This window comes from Perognathus longimembris, chromosome 7 (genome assembly GCF_023159225.1).
Source record: "Perognathus longimembris pacificus isolate PPM17 chromosome 7, ASM2315922v1, whole genome shotgun sequence".
NCBI lineage: Eukaryota > Metazoa > Chordata > Mammalia > Rodentia > Heteromyidae > Perognathus > Perognathus longimembris.
This window is the reverse complement of record NC_063167.1, coordinates 20,178,617-20,197,988: the sequence shown is the minus strand read 5'-3', so window position 1 is coordinate 20,197,988 and position 19,372 is coordinate 20,178,617. Positions and strand designations below refer to the sequence as shown.

Here is a 19,372-nt window from a genome sequence, read left to right as displayed (position 1 = left end):
GGGTTGTCTGCACGCTCCCGTGGGCAGCCATTTTCTTAAGGGCCGTTATACTAACTTTCAGAGTACCCTAAAAAGCCAGGAATGCTTCCGGGTCTAGTGATCAACACTGAGAACTAGTAGGAAAAAAAGGCCTCGCCCCATAAACCCAGAGTATTGTACCTGATTTAAGGTGGTTTTGTTTTACTACGTATTTAGAGAGGATTATCGATAAAGGAAGCGCGGAAGATGGAGCCTTGGTCTATTTGTACATGCCACCCAGACGGCAGCGCCTAGGCTGGAGTAGGCCCTGCTGAGAGTTTAGAGGAGGGTTCCTGCTCCTTTAAGAGCCTGTGCCAAGGGGCGGGGCCTAGTGCGGAAGTTGTAATGCCGGGCTGTGGACCGGCAGGGGAAGGGCGGAAGTAGCGTGCACAATCCTGCAATCATGGCTCTAGAGAAAAACGATAGGGATTACAATTTGACTGAGGAGCAGAAGGCAATCAAGGCCAAATATCCTCCAATCAATCAGAAGTATGAATGTGAGTAGGTAGCTCGCGTTACCAGGCTGGAGCCCTCTGGGCATCCCTGACTCCTTACCTGCTGCTTCGGGCCTCTCCTTTTACTTTGCCCTGTAGGTGATTCAAGCAGGTTCCCCGTGTGCCTTGTTTTTGCCTTGCTTTGTGTTTTTTATTTTTTTGTTGGAGGTGGGGCTTGAACTCATGGCCTGGGCACTGCCTCTGACCTCTTTTCGCCCCAGGCTAGTGCTCCACCACTTTGAGCCACGGGGCCTTGCCTGCACTATACCACTTGAGCCACACCGCCACTTCCGGCTTCTTCTATATATGTGGTGCTGGGAAATCGAACCCATGTATACGAGTCAAGCACTCTACCACTACTAGGTCATATTCCCAGCCCCCCCGGGTTGGCTTTAAACCGCGCTTCTCACGTCTCAGTCTCCTGAGTAGCTAGGATTATGGGCTTGAGCCCCCACCGCCAGGCTCTGTGTTTTTTTATTTTCATGTTACAGCTGGTACTTGTCTTGGAGGAAATGCTCCAGGAAAACGCTGCCAGGAAACTCGGACTCCGACATGAACAATCTTTGGGAACTACTTTGATTCGCATCTGCCAAATCACATTTATTTTTGGTAGCACGAATTGTGCTTACAGTTGTGTTGTCAAACGTTTGTGGGTCTTGTCACCTGCATGTACTTCCCAATAGTGGAATAGTTAGGAGTGTTGCACGGTTAGAGGACTGATAATGCAAAGAAAAGGATTTCCAACTTGGTGTTTTACCTCAGTGATGTTAGTAAAATGACCTAGGCCTTATCATTTATTAGATTAGTAACTTTAGGCATTTTATATTACCTATTTTTGCATCTTAGTTCCTTTGTCTGAGGAATAAATAATAGTGCAGCCTAAGGAAGCTCAGTGATAGAGCCTTGCCTACCACATGTAAAGCTTTGGATTTAATCCCCAGCACTACTAATAACAATGCATAGGAAATTAGAGCATCATCTCTTAAATCTTCACATGCACGTGTGTGTGTGAGACTAGGGTTTGAACTCAGAACTTCATAGTTGCTAAGCTGTAACACTTGAGCCACATCCCCAACTGCAGCCTTTTTTCTTTATTTTGCCTGTCCTGGAGCTTGAACTCAGGGCCAGAGCACTGTCCCTGGCTTTTTTGCTCAAGGCTAGCACTCTACCACTTGAGCCACAGCACCACTTCTGGCTTTTTCTATATATGTGGTGGTGAGGAATTGAACCCAGGGCTTCATGTATATGAAGCAAGCACTTTACCACTAGGCCATATTCCCAGCCCCTGCAGTCTCTTAGTCTGTTAGTAGAAGTTAAGCTGTCACCCTCAAATTGTTTTATAGAAGAATATGTATATCTAAAAAAATGTTTTTGAGACAGTTCCTGTTTGGACTAAAACTATAGATCCTCCTGTTTCTGCCTTTTGAATGCTGAGATTACTTGTGTTACCACCCCATACTAGTATAATCTGTTCTAGATGATAGATACTGTTGGATTATAATGCTATGGAGTATGCAACTTGTTATAGCTTTAAATTCTACATTATAAGTAACTTTTGAAAAACATTTTTCTAGGCGGTATTGTTAGGAAAATGGAGGAGAATGGAAAAGGAATAGGCCAGACTGGATTGTCAACAGACAAGGACTGTTTATTGAGGAACAGCTAGGGCACAGACCCTCTCACAGGATTGGAAGATGTGCCTGGAACTGGATTTTGGGGTGGGCTTATATAGGGCCTAACAAGGATGCAGAAAATAAAAAATGGGTTATGGTCTCTTGGGGTCCCAGAGCAATGTCCTTGGCCAGGCCCACAGTGGAATGCTCCACCTGAGTGAGGGGCTATTGTCCCCTGGGTACCAAGGGTGGCGTCCTTGGCCAGGCCCAGATTGGAACAACTGCCTGCAGATAGGCATGTGGTCAAGCTTGTTGTCTTGCTTGACCTTGGGAATAAGGCAGGAAGCAATCCTTCAGGTATTATGTGTGGTATGTCCCTTTATTCTAAGTACTTGAGAGGCCGATGCAGGAAACCAGCCTGAACTTCATATTGACAACCTGTCTCAAAAATCTGTCCTCCAGGGCTGGAAATGTGGCTTAGTGGTAGAGTGCTTGCCTACCATTCATGAAGCCATGGGTTTGATTCCTCAGTACCACATAAACAGAAAAGGCTAGAAGTGGTGCTGAGGCTCAAGTGGTAGAGTGCTAGCTTTGAGCAAAAGAAGCTCAGAGACAGTACCCAGGACCTGAGTTCACAAGCCCCACGACTGGGAAAAAAAAAAAAAATTATCTGTAAGAGGGAACCTAAGGAAACCAAGGTATTAACTAAAAGTTCTCCAACTTTTTATCTGTTCACTTATCTCCTATTCTTTTTTATTTTGGGAGTGGGAGGGTCAGTCATGGGCCTTGAACTCAGGTCCTTGGCGCTGTCTGCTCAAGGCTAGTTAGTGCTTAACCATCTTGAGCCACAACTCCACTTCGGTTTTGGAGTGGTTAATTGGAGATAAGAATCTCACGTACTAGGGGCTGGGGATATGGCCTAGTGGCAAGAGAGCTTGCCTCGTATACATGAGGCCCTGGGTTCGATTCCCCAGCACCACATATACAGAAAATGGCCAGAAGTGGCGCTGTGGCTCAAGTGGCAGAGTGCTAGCCTTGAGCAAGAAGAAGCCAGGGACAGTGCTCAGGCCCTGAGTCCAAGCCCCAGGACTGGCAAAAAAAAAAAGAATCTCACGTACTTTCCTGCCCAGGCTGGCTTTGATCCTCAGATCTCAACCTCCTGAATAGATAGGATTACAGTCATGGGCCACCCACCAGTGTCTGACCTGATCTACTATTCCCATTAAGGCAGCACAGACCAGCAGAGATCAAGACCACTTTTTAGAAAGGATAAAAGAGTTTATTGCTGGTGACCCTAACCAGGCTAAAGCCAGAAAGAAGTTTGAACAGCAAGGGAGGAGAGTCCCTGGATTTTATACAAGTTTATTACACACAAAGACAAGTCATTAATCAGAAAGACAAAAATGCAGTGGAGGCGACATCAACTCCAGGCCAGGTATGCAATTTCAAAATTACCTCGTGGGCTTTCTGTTATCAGTCCAGGTAGCCCCACTTGGTCTGCCCAAAGCCCACATTCCAAGAGACTTCCTTGCCTAGCCACATTCCAGCAAAATGGCCTTTGTGGAGAACAGTTGCTAGGGAACAATGTCTACTTCATTCTTGCTACAGGCACTTTATAACTACTTTGGGCTCCAGAAAAGAGTGAGATCTCTGTTAAGTTTTTAATGTGGTAGGTAAACAGTTGTTAAATAAGCTATTCTGCCCTTTTCTTACCATCTTAAAGGACATAACCGCAAACTGAAGATCATCCACCATTCCAAAGTGGTAACTATTCTCCAGAACTCCTCCCAGGTACAGAGAGGTAATGTCTGACTGGCCATACCTCTGATTTGTGACTGTTTTAACTATGTACATCATTCTCACCCCCTGGCCTCCCTTATTTAACCTGATGCCAATGCCGGTACCCCTGAAGATGGTTGAAGGTGCACTGAAGTGCTGTCTTCTCAGTTGCCAAGTAATAAGTCTCCATTCCCCATGTTTCTTTGTTTGGCATATGGAGACATGTGGCTAGACCTAACTTGGAACTCCTGGACTTGGGACTCAGAGTGTATAAGCTTGGTTTCATACCCACGTTATTTGAAAAGCTATTAAAATAATCGTCTGAAGTTTGGGTTGCACCTTGGTGCTTTATGAATGATGCCCAGAGTACAATCCTGAGTACCACACACACACACACACACAAATAAGAAAATTTATTTTTAAAAAATCTTGTGCTCGGGGCTGGCGATATGAGCCTAGTGGCAAGAGTGCTTGCCTCCTATACATGAAGCTCTGGGTTCAAATCCTCAGCACCACATATATAGAAAAGGCCAGAGGTGGCACTGTGGCTCAATTGACAGAGTGCTAGCCTTGAGCAAAAAGAAGCCAGGGACAGTGCTCAGGCCCTGAGTCCAAGCCCCAGGACTGGAAAAAAAAAAAAAAATCTTGTGCTCTTTTCCTTAACTTTGTCTCTCCTCTTTTTCCCCTCTCCTGACCCCTTTTTTTTTTTTTTTTGCCAGTCCTGGGGACTGAACTCAGGGCCTGGTTTCTTTTTGCTCAAGGATAGCACTCTGCCACTTGAGCCACAGCACCACTTCTGGCCGTTTTCTACAAATGTGGTGCTGAGGAATCAAACCCAGGGCTTCATGTATACGAGGCAAGCACTCTTGCCACTAGGCCATATTCCCAGCCCGCCCTGATCCCTTCTTTACTCTTGATATTGTAGCCTAATTTAACCACGAAGTCATGATCATACTGCATCCCTAATGTTGGCCTTACAGGTGGTTACCAAACCTAGCTAGCTGCCTCTCCCATGCCCAACTTGTTTTTCTCTTGCATACTTGTGAGTTTGGATTTAGTTGTCTTTTCCTCAATTCTGGGGTTCAAACCTCAGCCCACATGCATGTTTACCTCACAAGCGCTCTCCCATCAAGCGCTCACTTCAGCACAGGTTGGATTTTATTTATGAACATATTGTAACACATTAGAAATATTTGGGGGCTGGGGATATAGCCTAGTGGCAAGAGTGCCTGCCTCGGATACACGAGGCCCTAGGTTCGATTCCCCAGCACCACATATACAGAAAACGGCCAGAAGCGGCGCTGTGGCTCAAGTGGCAGAGTGCTAGCCTTGAGCGGGAAGAAGCCAGGGACAGTGCTCAGGCCCTGAGTCCAAGGCCCAGGACTGGCCAAAAAAAAAAAAAAAAAAAAAGAAATATTTGAAGAAACAGAACAATGCCTTTCTTCTGAATTTTTTTCTTTTTTTTGGCCAGTCTTGGGGCTTGAACTCAAGGCCTGACCACTGTTCCTGGCTTCTTTTTGCTCAAGGCTAGCACTCTGCCACTTGAGCCACAGCGCCACTTCTGGCCGTTTTCTGTATATGTGGTGCTGGGGAATTGAACCCAGGGCTTCATGTATACGAGGTGAGCACTCTTGCCACTAGGCCATATCCCCAGCCCTCTTCTGAATTTTTGACAGTATATATATTTTTTATTAAAAATGTAACTTTTTTTAGACTAGTACATTTTTTAATGTGTATTTATTATTATCATTTTTTGCCAGTCCTCGGACTTGGACGGACTCAGGGCCTGAGCACTGTCCCTGGCTTCTTTTTGCTCAAGGCTAGCACTCTGTCACTTGAGCCACAGCACCACTCCTGGTCGTTTTCTGTATATGTGGTGCTGGGGAATCGAACCCAGGGCTTCATGTATATGAGGCAAGCACTCTTTGCCACTAGGCCATATCCCCAGCCCCTTAAAAATGTAACTCTTAATGACAGTGGTGGGGCTTGAACTTAGGGCTTGGGCACTGTCCCTGAGCAGTTTTTGCTCAATGCTAGTGCTACTATGTTGAGCCATAGCTCCACTTCATGTTTTTGAGTGGTTAATTGAAGAGTCTCAAAGGGACTTTTTTTTTTTTTGTTTTTGTTTTTTTGGGCCAGTCCTGGGCCTTGGACTCAGGGCCTGAGCACTGTCCCTGGCTTCTTCCCGCTCAAGGCTAGCACTCTGCCACTTGAGCCACAGCGCCGCTTCTGGCCGTTTTCTGTATATGTGGTGCTGGGGAATCGAACCTAGGGCCTCGTGTATCTGAGGCAGGCACTCTTGCCACTAGGCTATATCCCCAGCCCCTCAAAGGGACTTTTCTGCCTGGGCTGTCTGTGAACTGTGATCCTCAGATCTCAGCCTCCTGAGTAGGATTACAGGCCACCAGAGCCTGGCTAAAGTCAGATTTTATTCATTAACTACTGACAATTTCAATTTGTATAAAGATAACTGTTTACAGGAGAAATGAGGGAGAGTGGCAACCTAGGGCTCAGTAGTTAAGAGATGTGTCAAAGTACAAAGGGCCAGTCATTGTAAATGATGTTAAGTCTCTCTAGGCCAAGGCTGGTTGTGTCTGCTTGCTGGCAGTATTACAGAATTAAGATTCTCTCCTCCTACAGATTGGGAGGCAAAGGCTCAGGCTGTAGAGATGATTACATTTCAGAGGAATGTCTCTGGTCCTTGAGAAAAATATTTCTGCATTGTAAGAGATAGAGGTCCACAGTTTTTCTGGCAAGCCCTTTTGGATACTGAAACAAAGGGAGATCAGAGCCCTGTGTCAGATGGTGGCTAGAACAAATACTGAATTATCTTACCTCTGTTGAACTTTTCTCAGTCAGGTATTTTAATGTCCCCTCTACCCTCCATTTTAGCGGTGCGGTATTAAACTACTAGAAGCCATACTAATATTTGGTCAAGTACATGCAGGGACTCAGATGAAATTGTCACAGACTGACACCCCCACCCACAAGTTGTATAGTTCTTTTCAACCTAGTGTCCAGTGAGTACCATTGCTGCATTTGTTCACCCTTTGTTCCTTTTTTCTGTGCCTTCCCTTACACTCCCAAAGACTTATAAATGAACAAACAGAACAAAAAGAAAGAAAACAAAAACAGCAACAAAAAAAAAAGCCTCTTGTTTCCATCTCCATTTTCTGGGGTTCATTTCGATAAATATTATTTTGTATGATCAAAGGCACATAGGTGGGCTGGGAATGTGGCTTAGTGGTAGAGTGCTTGCTTAGCAAGCATGAAACCCTGGGGACAATTCCTCAGCACCTGGGGACAATTCCTCAGCCAGAAGTGGTGCTGTGGCTCAAGAGGTAGAGTGCTATCCTTGAGCAAAAAGAAGCCAGGGACAGCCCTCAGGCCCTGAGTCCCAAGCCCCCAGGACTGGCTAAAAAAACAAAACAAAAGGCACAGAGGCACTGTGCCTTTCTGTTGTTCTTCTAAGAGTTTCCTCCTTTAGTCTCACTGAGTGTGAATGCCTAGAGACATATATAATTTATTTATATAATTTATTATGTGCCTGGCAAAAAGAAGCCAGGGACTGTGTTCAGACCCTGAGTCCAAGCCCAGGACTGGCAAAAAAAAAAAAAAAAAAAGACATTATTAGCAAATGAAGAATGGAAAAGAGGAACTGCTTTGGGATATGAAGGATTTTTAAAATGTAAGCTTTTCTCTTAACTGGCTATTCCTATTTGGAATTAAGACACATTTCCGATTGTTCAGGAAGTAGAGGGTGTGATTATGTTTTGAATTGCCTGTGTACTGTTTATCTTATTTCAAAGTCTTTTGAGGTCACCTTATATAACTAGATTGGGAACCTGAGCTTAACCAGTCTGAATAGAGGGATGGGGATATTTGGCATGCCCTTCTGCAGAAGTAAATTTTGCCTTGCTGAGACAATTCTTTGAGTTTATCATTGTGACTCCAGTGGTTCTTGGAGAGTATATTTATAACACAAGTCAGTGTAGACATAAAAGTGTGTGAGACTTATCTTCAAATGACCACCAGAAAACCAGAAGTGGTGCTGTGGCTCAAGTGGTAGAGCGTTAGCCTTGAGCTGAAGAGCCCTGGGACAAGGCCCAGGCCCAGAGTTCAAGCCCCAGGACCAAAAAAAAAAAAAAAAAAAAAAAAAGTCTATTAATAAGTGCCTGACTCATTGTCACACCTGTTATTCCAAGCTAGGGAGAAACAGTGGCTGAGCACAGTGGAGTAAGCCTGTTAGCACAGTAACAAATAGAAGCATGTATGGGTGGGGGGGAGGTCAAAGTCCAGGCAGGCCTGAGAATAAAGTGAGATCCTATCTCAAGAATAATGAATGCAAACAAGCAATGGTGGCTCTTTTGTGTAATCCTAGCTACTCTGGAGGCTGAGATCTGAGGATGGGGTTCTTCAAAGCCAGCCTGGGCTGGAAAGTCCATGACACTCCAATTAACCATGAAAATAATCTGGAAGTGAAGCTGTGGAAGTGGTAGACTGCTAGCCTTGAGTAAAAAAGCTCCAAGAGGGCTGGGAATGTGGCTTAGCAGTAGAGTGCTTTCCTTGAATGCATGAAACCCTGGGTTTGATTCCTCAGCACCACATAAATAGAAAAAGCCAGAAGGCACTGTGGCTCAAGTGGTAGAGTGCTAGCCTTGAGCAAAAAGAAGCCAGGGGCAGTGCTCAAGCCCTGAGTCCAAGCCCCAGGACTGGCCAAAAAAAAAAAAAAAAGCTCAGGGACAGCACTCAGGCACTGAGTTCAAGCCCTCTGATTGACAAAAAGTAAATATAAGGAATGGGAAAAAAGACTTAGTTTAGTTGTACAGATGATAGTGCACTTGCTTAGCAAATTTAAGGCCCTGAGTTCAAATCCCCAGTACCCCCCCCAAAAAAAAATACGGCATCCAAAAGCCAGAAATGTTTTGGTGCCAGTAATGGGCACTGGCCGTAGTTTTTCTACTCCAGGTGGGTGGTCTACTACTTGAGCCATCTCTCCACTTTCAGGGTTTTCTTTGCTTTTTTTTTTTGCCAGTCCTGGGCCTTGGACTCAGGGCCTGAGCACTGTCCCTGGCTTCTTTTTGCTCAAGGCTAGCACTCTGCCACTTGAGTCACAGCCCCACTTCTGGCCATTTTCTGTATATGTGGTGCTGGGGAATCGAACCCAGGGCTTCATGTATATGAGGCAAGCACTCTTGCCACTAGGCTATGTCCCCAGCCCTTTTCTTTGCTTTTTTCTTGCCAGTACTGGGCGCATATATATGGTGCTGCAGAATCGAACCCCAGGTTTTTGTTGTTTTGTAGTTAATTGGAGATAAGAATCTCCGAGATTGTACTGTCTGGCTGATTTTAAACCTTGGTTCTCAGACTTCAGCCTCCTTAGTAGCTAGGACTATAGGTTTGAGCCACTGCCACCCAACTCTAGGAAGATTAATAGTGAATAATAATCAGCTACAGGGTTTGTTTGTTTTTGCTGTTTTTTGTTGTTTTACCAGTCCTGGGGCTTGAACTCAGGGCCTGAGCACTGCCCCTGGCTTCTTTTTCTTATAATTTGGAGTCAATATTAGTGACTTAGAGATGTTTTTCTTTTTTTTCAGATTTGGATCATACAGCAGATGTTCAGTGAGTATAGCTTAAGTTAGTTCCTTTGAAACTGTGTCTTTAAATAGGCTGAATGTTTTAAACTGTATTTGGGAGGGGGGCAGTTCTGGGGATTGAACCCAGGATGCTGCACTTGCTAGGCAAGCACTTTGCAGCTGATCTATACCCCAGCCCAGGCTGAATGTTTTAATGTAAATGTCTCTAGTTTTATTTTTTCTCCTCTGATTTTCTTTGTTTTATATATAGACATGATGGTTTAAAAACTCCCACATTTGGTGCCATTAAACCAGACTTTTAGTTTTCAACTGATTTTATTTTGGCTTTGTTAAAATTGCGTTCGGTTTTTTGTAATGGAATACCTTACAATAAGGCATATATGTGCTTCATTAGGTTACACGCATGGGGAGATACGCTGGAGGAAGCATTTGAGCAATGTGCAATGGCCATGTTTGGCTACATGACAGACACTGGGACTGTGGAGCCCCTCCAAACAGTCGAGGTGGAAACTCAAGGTAACTGATTCATTCATAAGGAAAAAATTGTCAGTCAGATGTGTGGGATTCTCCCTAATCTGAATATTTTTTCACAATGCAAACAACAAAATGATTATGAGTCTATAAACTAGCTAAAAAATTCACCATCCTTTAAAATTGAAACAAGTTTTTAGTGACCAGAACGATTAAATATACTGTTGTGGCTTTTTTTGATCCTATGTAGGAGATGACTTACTATCTCTTCTGTTTCACTTTTTGGATGAATGGCTTTATAAGTTCAGTGCTGATGAATTCTTCATACCCCGGGTAAGAAAGGGTTTTTGTGTATTCTGTTTTTAAACTGGCGGCAAGTGGGCTCTTACCTTCTATTTTAAAACTGAGCAAATGATTGAAAATAGGACATGATATTAAAAAAACAGTCCATATAGCCATATAAGATGATATCAATTTGTGTAAATTATAAGCACTTTTTTGTTAACCTGAGTTTACCTATGTACATGCATTTTGTATTTAGATATTTGATCAGGTAGCACTTATCCTTAGTCAGGATTGTTTAAGAATGCACCTACAGAATAAGAAGAAAAATGCCAGTCCTGGGCTTTGGACTCAGGGCCTGAGCACTGTCCCTGGCTTCTTTTTGCTCAAGGCTAGCACTCTGCCACTTGAGCTGCAGCGCCACTTCTGGCCATTTTCTGTATATGTGGTGCTGGGGAATTGAACCGAGGGCTTCATGTATGGGAGGCAAGTGCTCTTGCCACTAGGCCATATCCCCAGCCCTGTACCTTCATTCTTCATCTACACTTTTCATGTCTCCGAAGTTTGAGTGATGTTTATGGCCATCCATATATTACTTTTGTTCCATTTCAAGTGAAAATCTGTCACGTTGGCCTAAGTTCAACAATAGCTGATTTTAGTTTTCCTTAAAGCAAAAACAGGAAATTGTTTACTTCTATCAGCCTCTAAGGTGAGCACCAGTGGCTCATGCCTATAATCCTAGCTACTCAGGAGGCTGAGAGGATCAGAGGTGAGGATCAGAGTTTAAAGCCAGCCTGGACAGAAAGGTTCCCTTGAGACTCTTAACTCTAACCATTCAAAAACTGAAGGGAAGCTGTGGCTCAAAGTGGTAGAATGCTAGCCTTGAGCCAAAGAACTCAGGGACAGTGCCCAGGCCCTGAGTTTAAGCCCTACAAACAGTTGGGGGGAGACATTCCTCTGACTTCGCTATTATCTGACCCATGCTTTTCCTGTTTCTGTCTTCCTCTTAGCAATTCTGGTCTTACTGTGTAGCCCAGGTTAGTTTTGAGCTCACTACATAGCCCAGGCTCCTTTAATTTTCCATCTCCTGCCTCAGCTTCCTAAGAGCTAGGATTACAGGTATATACCATGCCTGGCTAATTTTTTTGTTGGTTTGTTTTGGTGGATAACATCTTGAATCTAGGACCTTATGTATGCCAAGTACATGCTTTACCACTGAGCTCTGTCTGCAGCAGCTCCCTGATTCATGGGTTGTTTGTTGTGTTTTTTTTTAGTACTGGGGATTGAACCCAGGACGTTGCACTTGCTAGGCAAGCGCTTTGCCACTGAGCTACATCCCAGCCCTGATTAATGTTTTTATATTGTATATATTTGAAGTTTTCCTCGAAATATATTTAGCTTGTTCCATTTTACTTAACTTTTTCTTTTTTTTGGGCAGGGAGGCAGTCCTGGGGCTTGAACTCAGAGCCTAGGCACTGTCCCTGAGCTTCTTTTGCTCAAGGCTAGTGCCCTACCACTTCAGTCACAGCTCTACTTCTGTTTTTTCTGTTTATGTAGTACTGAGGAATGGAATCCAGGGCTTCATGCATGCTAGGAAGCCACAATCCCAGCCTTTGCTTAACATTTTAATCTTCTTTGCTTCAGAGAAGTTATTTCAGAGCTTAAAAAAAAGTGCTAACTTGGACATGTTTTAGTAGATGATCTAATCTGAACAATGCTTTTAACAAAAATATTTCTTTGTTAGGAAGTGAAAGTACTTAATATTGATCAAAGAAATTTTAAAGTACGGTCAATTGGGTAAGTTTTGAATGTTATATTCTTCATTCAACTTAGTAGGAAAAAAGACAAATCAACATGTTAAGTCAGAGGACCACTTGTGATTTGCAGAGTCGTATTGAGCTAAGCTTTTTAAAATTTTCTTTTCGCCAGTCCTGGGACTTGAACTCAGGTACTGTCTCTGAGCTTCTTTTGCTCCACACTAGCACTGTACCACCACATGAACCACAGTGCCACTTCCAGCTTTTTCTGTTTATGTGGCACTGAGGAGTCAAACTCATGCATGTTAGGCAAGCACTCTTAACCCCAAGCCACATTCCCAGCCTCTTTTTTTTTTAGAACACTTTTCTTTTTTATTTCTTTTTAAATTTTTTCTTTTTATTTTTTTGGCCAGTCCTGGGCCATGAACTCAGGGCCTGAGCACTGTCCCTGGCTTCTTTTTGCTCAAGGCTAGCACTCTGCCAATTGAGCCACAGCGCCACTTCTGGAAGTTTTCTATAAATGCGGTGCTGAGGAATCGAACCCAGGGCTTCATGTATATGAGGCAAGCACTCTTGCCACTAGGCCGTATTCCCAGCCCCTGAGCTGAGCTTTGGAGGATCAAGAACTTTTCAGAATAAAATCGATCATGAGCTTAGGAGGCTATGATCAGAGGATCCTGGCTTAAACCCAGCCCAAGCAGGAAAGTCCATGGATTCTTTTTTTTTTGGCCAGTCCTGGGGCTTGGACTCAGGGCCTGAGCACTGTCCCTGGCTTCGTTTTGCTCAAGGCCAGCACTCTGAGTCCATGAATTCTTTTTTTTTTTTTTTTTTTTGGCCAGTCCTGGGCCTTGGACTCCGGGCCTGAGCACTGTCCCTGGCTTCTTCCTGCTCAAGGCTAGCACTCCGCCACATGAGCCACAGCGCCGCTTCTGGCCGTTTTCTGTATATGTGGTGCTGGGGAATCGAACCTAGGGCCTCGTGTATCCGAGGCAGGCACTCTTGCCACTAGGCTATATCCCAAGCCCCCCCATGAATTCTTATCTTCAGTTATAAAGAGAGACACAAATTAAGCTCAACCTTATTTCTGAGTCTTGTAATTTGTATTTATCACACTCAGGCCAGCTTTCTCCACAGAAGCTTCCTCTTAGCTCTAAGTGCAGTGAAATTTTTGAGTATTTGAGATATTAGTCACTAAAGATTATTTGAGCCAGGTGCTGGTGGCTCATGCCTGTAACCCTAGCTAAATAGGAAGCTAGGATGTAAGGATCATGGTTCAAAGCCAGCCTGGACAGCAAAATCTATGAGACTCTTATCTCCAGTTAACTACCAGAAAACCAGAAATGGCACTATGTCTCAAAGTGGTAGAATGCTAGCCTTGAGCAGGGACAGCTTCCAGACCATGAGTCCAAGCTTCATGACCCACTATGGTGGGCTCCACCCTCTCAACAGTGAGCTCAAAAATGGCTCTTTACTATAAGTCCTTCACATCTGTATCTGCTAGTAAATAAATGAAGTCTGTTTAGTCCTCTCCCTTTAGTTCTTTGGTAGCTGAATCACATTTGTAAGGCTTATTTAGAAATACATAAGGAGAATGAATGCAAAAATTTAGAAGTCTCAATAATGTTTTAATTTTCTTCTCAAGGTGGGGAGAAGAATTTTCACTGTCCAAGCACCCTCAGGTATGTTTTGAAGTCTGACCATTGGAACATTTTATATCTCCTTCCCAGAAAGACTATATATGTGAAAGCAAACTTTAATTCGTTCTAATTGATATGATGTTTTTCTTAAAGTCTTCTTTTTTTTTTTTTTTTTTTGGCCAGTCCTGGGCCTTGGACTCAGGGCCTGAGCACTGTCCCTGGCTTCCTTTTGCTCAAGGCTAGCACTCTGCCACTTGAGCCACAGCGCCACTTCTGGCCATTTTCTGTATATGTGGTGCTGGGGAATCGAACCCAGGGCCTCATGTATACGAGGCAAGCTCTCTTGCCACTAGGCCATATCCCCAGCCCCTTTCTTAAAGTCTTTTAACCTGTCTACAGATGTGAAAACCATGCTTTCACACATTAGATTAGATTTGGAGTTGCCATTAGGCTGGCTGTAGGGTCAGATTTGCTATTAATTCTATTATAGATTGCTGTAGAACTAAAAGCTCGTGTGTGTGTGTGTGTGTGTGTGTATGTGTGTGTGTGTGTGTGTGTGTGTGTGTGTGTGTGTGTGTGTGTGTTGGTATTGGGGCTTGAAGTCAGAGGGCATGGGTACTATCCCTTAGCTCTATTCTCTCAAGGCTGAAACTTTGCCATTTGAGCCACAGCTCCTTTGGTGGCTAATTGGAGATAAGGTCATGGACTTTCTTGCCCAGGATCCTCAGATCTCAGCCTCCTCCGTAGCTAGGATTGCAAGAGTGAGCCACCAGTGCTACTCCATTTGTCTTCTTGAGCCTTTGTTTTTTTCTACAGTGAAAGAGTTGGACTAAATTTTATTTTTTGCATTAATAGACTTTAGGCTCAGGTCCTTGTGCTTGCTAGGCAGGAGCTCTACTGTTGTGCCACATTTCCTGCCCTTATTTGCACTGTTTATTTGAGATAGGGTGTTACTTCCTGTGTGGGTATATGCCTGTTTTTGTCCTAGCTGGGATGACAGGTCCTAAGCTGGCCTTGAGCTAACAGTTCCCCTTTCTCTGCCTTACTAGTAACTGGTATTACAATCTTGCATCACCATGCCTGGCTATGAATACATTCTGTTTGAGCTGCTTCTTAGCCATCTAAGTGGGAATACTAGATAGGCATTTGGTTACAGAATGACTTGTTGAGAGGACAGCAGTGTCTAGAAGTAAATTATTTTTGTTGTTCAATTGTAGGGTTTGAACTCAGGGCCTGGGCAATATCCCTGAGCTCCTTTTGCTAAAGGTTAGTGCTCTACTTCTTTGAGCCACAGCTCCACTTCAGGCTGTGTGTGTGTGTGTGTGTGTGTGTGTGTGATTTATTGGAGATAAGAGTCTTCTGGGCTTTCCTGCTTGGGCTGCCTTCGAATCACAATCTTCAGATCTCCATCTCCTGAGTAGCTAGGATTACAGGTATAAGCCACGAGCCTCCTGTCTCTTTGTTCCTATTTGGATGCAATAAAGAAGTGAGAAGTAATGAGAAAGCAAAGTCAGGTGTGTGTGTGCGTGCGTGCGTGCGTGTGTGTGTGTGTGTGTGTGTGTCAGTTCCTGGGTGCTATTCCTGAGCTTCCTTTGCTCGAAACTCGAGTTCTACCACTTGAGCCACAGTGCCACTTCTGAGTAGTTCTGAGTGTTGGAAGTAGTTGTAAAATAGGGAACATATGGATAGGAAAGTACTGGCTGGAGGTAACTGTGGCTAGTAGAGAAAGGTTTTGTTTTGTTAGAGCTGGGAACTTTTATAATACCATTGCAGGCCGAGTAGAAATGACTTAAGGAGGAGAAAGTGGATTTGCTGTAAAGAAAGGATGATTTCACAGCTAAGGGCGCATCGAGGGGGAGTGTGTGAGATCAGGTCTCAGGTGGAAGCCAGGGCCCTCTGGCAGTGCTGGGACAGACTCTCCATTGTCACTGCAGGGGAGGCTGACTTGAGAACAGATAGGGATGTTAAGTTGGTGATGGGAGGATGAGCCAGTTCTTACTGGTTGTTCTTTTTCTTGGAAACACTGTTGGCTGAGAATGTGGGAGGGATGCCAGAGAAGTCTGAGAAGTGTAGGGGGAATGAAGCTGTGCAACTGATTGGGTACAAGTGAACATCATGTGCTATGTCAGGCAGAAAGGTAACCTTGACAGGTTTGGGGAGATGATGGCCAAGGGGAATATCAGAGACAGTTCCACTCATACTTTCTGTGAAATCATCACATGTATTTTGTGCTGTAGAGCTAACAAATGCCATTCACCCATTGCCTGAGGCATCTGGTGGTACACAGGATTATTATAGGTTCATTTTAATACTGGAAGGGACCTAAGAGAATATCTAATCCTGTGGTTCCATGAGGGCAGGTTGTGGGGAGTGTTGTGTATCGGAATCCTGTGGAGGGCTCTGACATGGGGAACTATGACACTCCAGCTAGACTTAAAGACAACAGAGCCCCAAGAGGTGAGGGAATATTGGCCTCTGAGAAGAGAAAAAGCTGAGTTCCTTGAGCCCAAGACACAGCATGAGAGAGTAGGTAGAGATCATGAGGGGCCAAAGAGTAGCAGAAGTTGTGTTTTCTGATCCAAGTCACTTTATTTTTTAAAATTTAATTAATTAATTATTTTTTTGGTCAGTAATGGGGCTTGAAATCAAGGCATGGGTGCTGTCCCTGAGCTCCTCTGCTCAAGGCTAGCACTCTACCACTTTGAGCCACAGCTACACATCCAGTTTTCTGAAGATAAGAGTCTCATAGACTTTCCTGCCTAGGCTGGTTTTGAACCTCTATCCTTAGGTATCAGCCTCCTAATTAGCTAGGATTACAGGTGTGAGCCACCAATGCCTGGCACAAGTCACTTTATGATAGAAAAATCATATGCCTGGATAGACAGTTTCCCTGCCCTGATGTAACCACAGACTGGACTAACTCCCCATCAGTGATTTTTCTGATAGGCAGGTATTGCTTTCGCTTTTATGGAATGAGATATACTATTATGCTAATTTGATAACACATTATTCCTTAAGGCTTTTTAATTCTCCAGAATAATGTTTCACTCTAGGCTTTAGGCCAATTGTTACTAAAGAGTTTGATTCCAGTTTCTCATTTTCATATTTGTTTTTCTTTAACCCCAATTTAGGGAACAGAAGTCAAAGCAATAACATATTCAGCGATGCAGGTCCATAATGAAGAGAAGGCGGAAGTTTTTGTGATCATTGACATTTAAGACATCGGAAAGAAAGAAAACACTCCTATGGAGAACTGATTTTTTTTCTTCTTTTTGAGAAAATATAATGATTTAATTGCTATAGTATCTTTTTGTTAAATGGAAATTTACAGAACAGAAATTTTTAACTTAAAAGTCTGACTGTCAGAAATGGAAAATCAGCTTTGGTCTATAGTAACTTCTTCGATGCTTACAGAGCTATTCAGGTGCTTCCTTTGTTAATTCCCTGCTGTAGCAGTAGGTGCCTCACACCTTTCCAGTGGAATGAAGCATTCCAGCTTGGTCCCCAAAAGGACCAGTGACAGGTGTAAAAAGTAATTGGGAGAGATCCCAGTTTGGAAAACTATAAAAATTAATTTGAGCTGGACATGGTATACACCTGTAATCCCAGTACTCGGAAGGCTGAAGCAGGGGGATGAAGGAGTTGAGTCTGGCTTGAGTTAAACAATGAGACCCGGGTTGGGGATATGGCCTAGTGGCAAGAGTGCTTGCCTCACATACATGAAGCCCTGGGTTCGATTCCCCAGCACCACATATACAGAAAATGGCCAGAAGTGGCGCTGTGACTCAAGTGGCAGAGTGCTAGCCTTGAGCAAGAAGAAGCCAGGGACAGTGCTCAGGCCCTGAGTCCAAGGCCCAGGACTGGCCAAAAAAAAAAAAAAAAGAAAACGGCCAGAAGGGGCGCTGTGGCTCAAGTGGCAGAGTGCTAGGCCTTGAGCAAAAAGTAGCCAGGGACAGTGCTCAGGCCCTGAGTCCAAGCCCCAGGACTGGCAAAAATAAAAAATAAATAAAAATAAACAATGAGACCCTATCACAAAAGAAAATTTAAAAACAGGGGCTGGGAATGTGGCTTAGTGGTGGAGTGCTTGCCTAGCGTGCATGAAGCCCTGGATTCCATTCCTCAGCACAGAAAAAGCCAGAAGTGGCATTGTGGCTTAAGTGGTAGAGTGCTAGCCTTAAGCAAAAATTAGTCAGGGAGAGTGCTTAGGCCCTGAGTTCAAAACTCAGGACTGGCAAAAAAAAAAAAAGAAAAGAAAATTTAAAATGGCTAAGTTTATGAACCAAATGGTAAAGTGCTTGCCTAGAAAGCATGAGTTACTGAGCCCAAATCCCAGTACCAATGATATTAACAATAGTGATTTAAGAAGGTACTTTTTTGTGTGTGCAGTACTGGTGATTGAACCGAGGGTCATGTGTTCTCACTTGGTTATTTTGGTCAAAGCTGGCCTTCTACCACTTGAGCCATACCTCTACTTCTGGCTTTTTGGTGCTTCATTGAAGATAAGAGTCCTTGAACTATGAGCCTTAGATCTCAGCCTCCTAAGTAGCTAGGATTACAAACATGAGCCATCAGTTCTTGCCTGAAAAAATAAGATTTCTTTTTCTTTTCTTTTTTTTTTTTTTGCCATTCCTGGGGCTTGAACTCAGGGCCTGAGCACTGTCCTTGGCTTCTTTTTGCTCAAGGCTAGCATTCTACCCCTTGAGCCACAGCACCACTTCCGGCTTTTTCTGTATGTGTGGTGCTGAGGAATCAAACCCAGGGCTTCATGTATACTAGACAAGCACTCTACCACTAAGCCACATTCCCAGCCCCCCAAATAAGATTTTTTTTTTTTTGCCAGTTCTGGGCCTTGAACTCAGAGCCTGAGCACTGCCCCTGGCTTCTTTTTGCTCTGTCATTTGAGCCACAGAGCCACTTCTGGCCATTTTCTATATATGTGATGCTGGGGAATCGAACCCAGGGCTTCATGTATATGAGGCAAGCACTCTTGCCACTAAGCCATATTCCCAGCCCCAAAATAAGATTTTTGTACCTATGATTTTGCTTTTCTTCCATAATGGTTCAGATGATTTCTACATGTACAATAAAGAAGATTGTGTTTGAGATTACTATGAGACAGATCATCTGTATTCCAAGTGGTTTCCTTATAACTAATTAGAACTTGGGCTGGGAATATGGCCTAGTAGCAAGAGTGCTTGCCTCGTATACATGAAGCCCTGGGTTCGATTCCCCAGCACCACATATATAGAAAACGTCCAGAAGTGGCGCTGTGGCTCAAGTGGCAGAGTGCTAGCCTTAAGCAAAAAGAAGCCAGGGACAATGCTCAGGCTCTGAGTCCAAGGCCCAGTACTGGAAAAAAAAAAAAAGAAAAAGAAAGAACTAATTGGAACTTTCTCTAGGAAGTATTCTGATATTCACTTCTTACAAAGTGACAATGGTGAGTTCATGTTTCTTCATTTTTCTTAGTCCCAGGGCTTGAGCTCAGGGCCCTATCCCTGAGTTCAGTTTTGCTCAAGGGTAGTGCTCTACCACTTTAAGCCACAGGGCCTCTTCTGGTTTTCTGTCGATTAACTGGAGCAGAGTCTGGGGGACTTTCCTACCAGGGCTGGTTTAAAACTGGGATCCTCAAACCCTTCTCCATTGTTGGTGGGAGTGCAAATTAGTACAACCACTTTGGAAAACAGTATGGAGGTTTCTCAAAAAGCTCAATATAGACCTACCCTA

At 43.9% G+C, this 19,372-nt stretch overlaps 1 protein-coding gene across 2 annotated transcripts; it reads left to right on the top strand.

Annotated features, from left to right (window-relative positions):
- Positions 1 to 375: 375 nt before the first annotated feature.
- Zbtb8os (zinc finger and BTB domain containing 8 opposite strand) lies at positions 376 to 17,233 on the top strand. Of its 2 annotated transcripts, XM_048350784.1 has the most exons (7): positions 376 to 515; positions 9,502 to 9,526; positions 9,896 to 10,017; positions 10,223 to 10,305; positions 11,999 to 12,051; positions 13,654 to 13,690; positions 16,780 to 17,233. In XM_048350784.1, exons 1-7 carry the CDS (start codon positions 422 to 424, stop codon positions 16,864 to 16,866), a joined length of 501 nt encoding a protein of 166 aa, XP_048206741.1. In that variant the 5' UTR covers positions 376 to 421; the 3' UTR covers positions 16,867 to 17,233. The 2 variants fall into 2 exon arrangements, with proteins under 2 accessions (XP_048206741.1, XP_048206742.1); XM_048350785.1 differs by lacking the exon at positions 11,999 to 12,051.
- Positions 17,234 to 19,372: the final 2,139 nt, after the last annotated feature.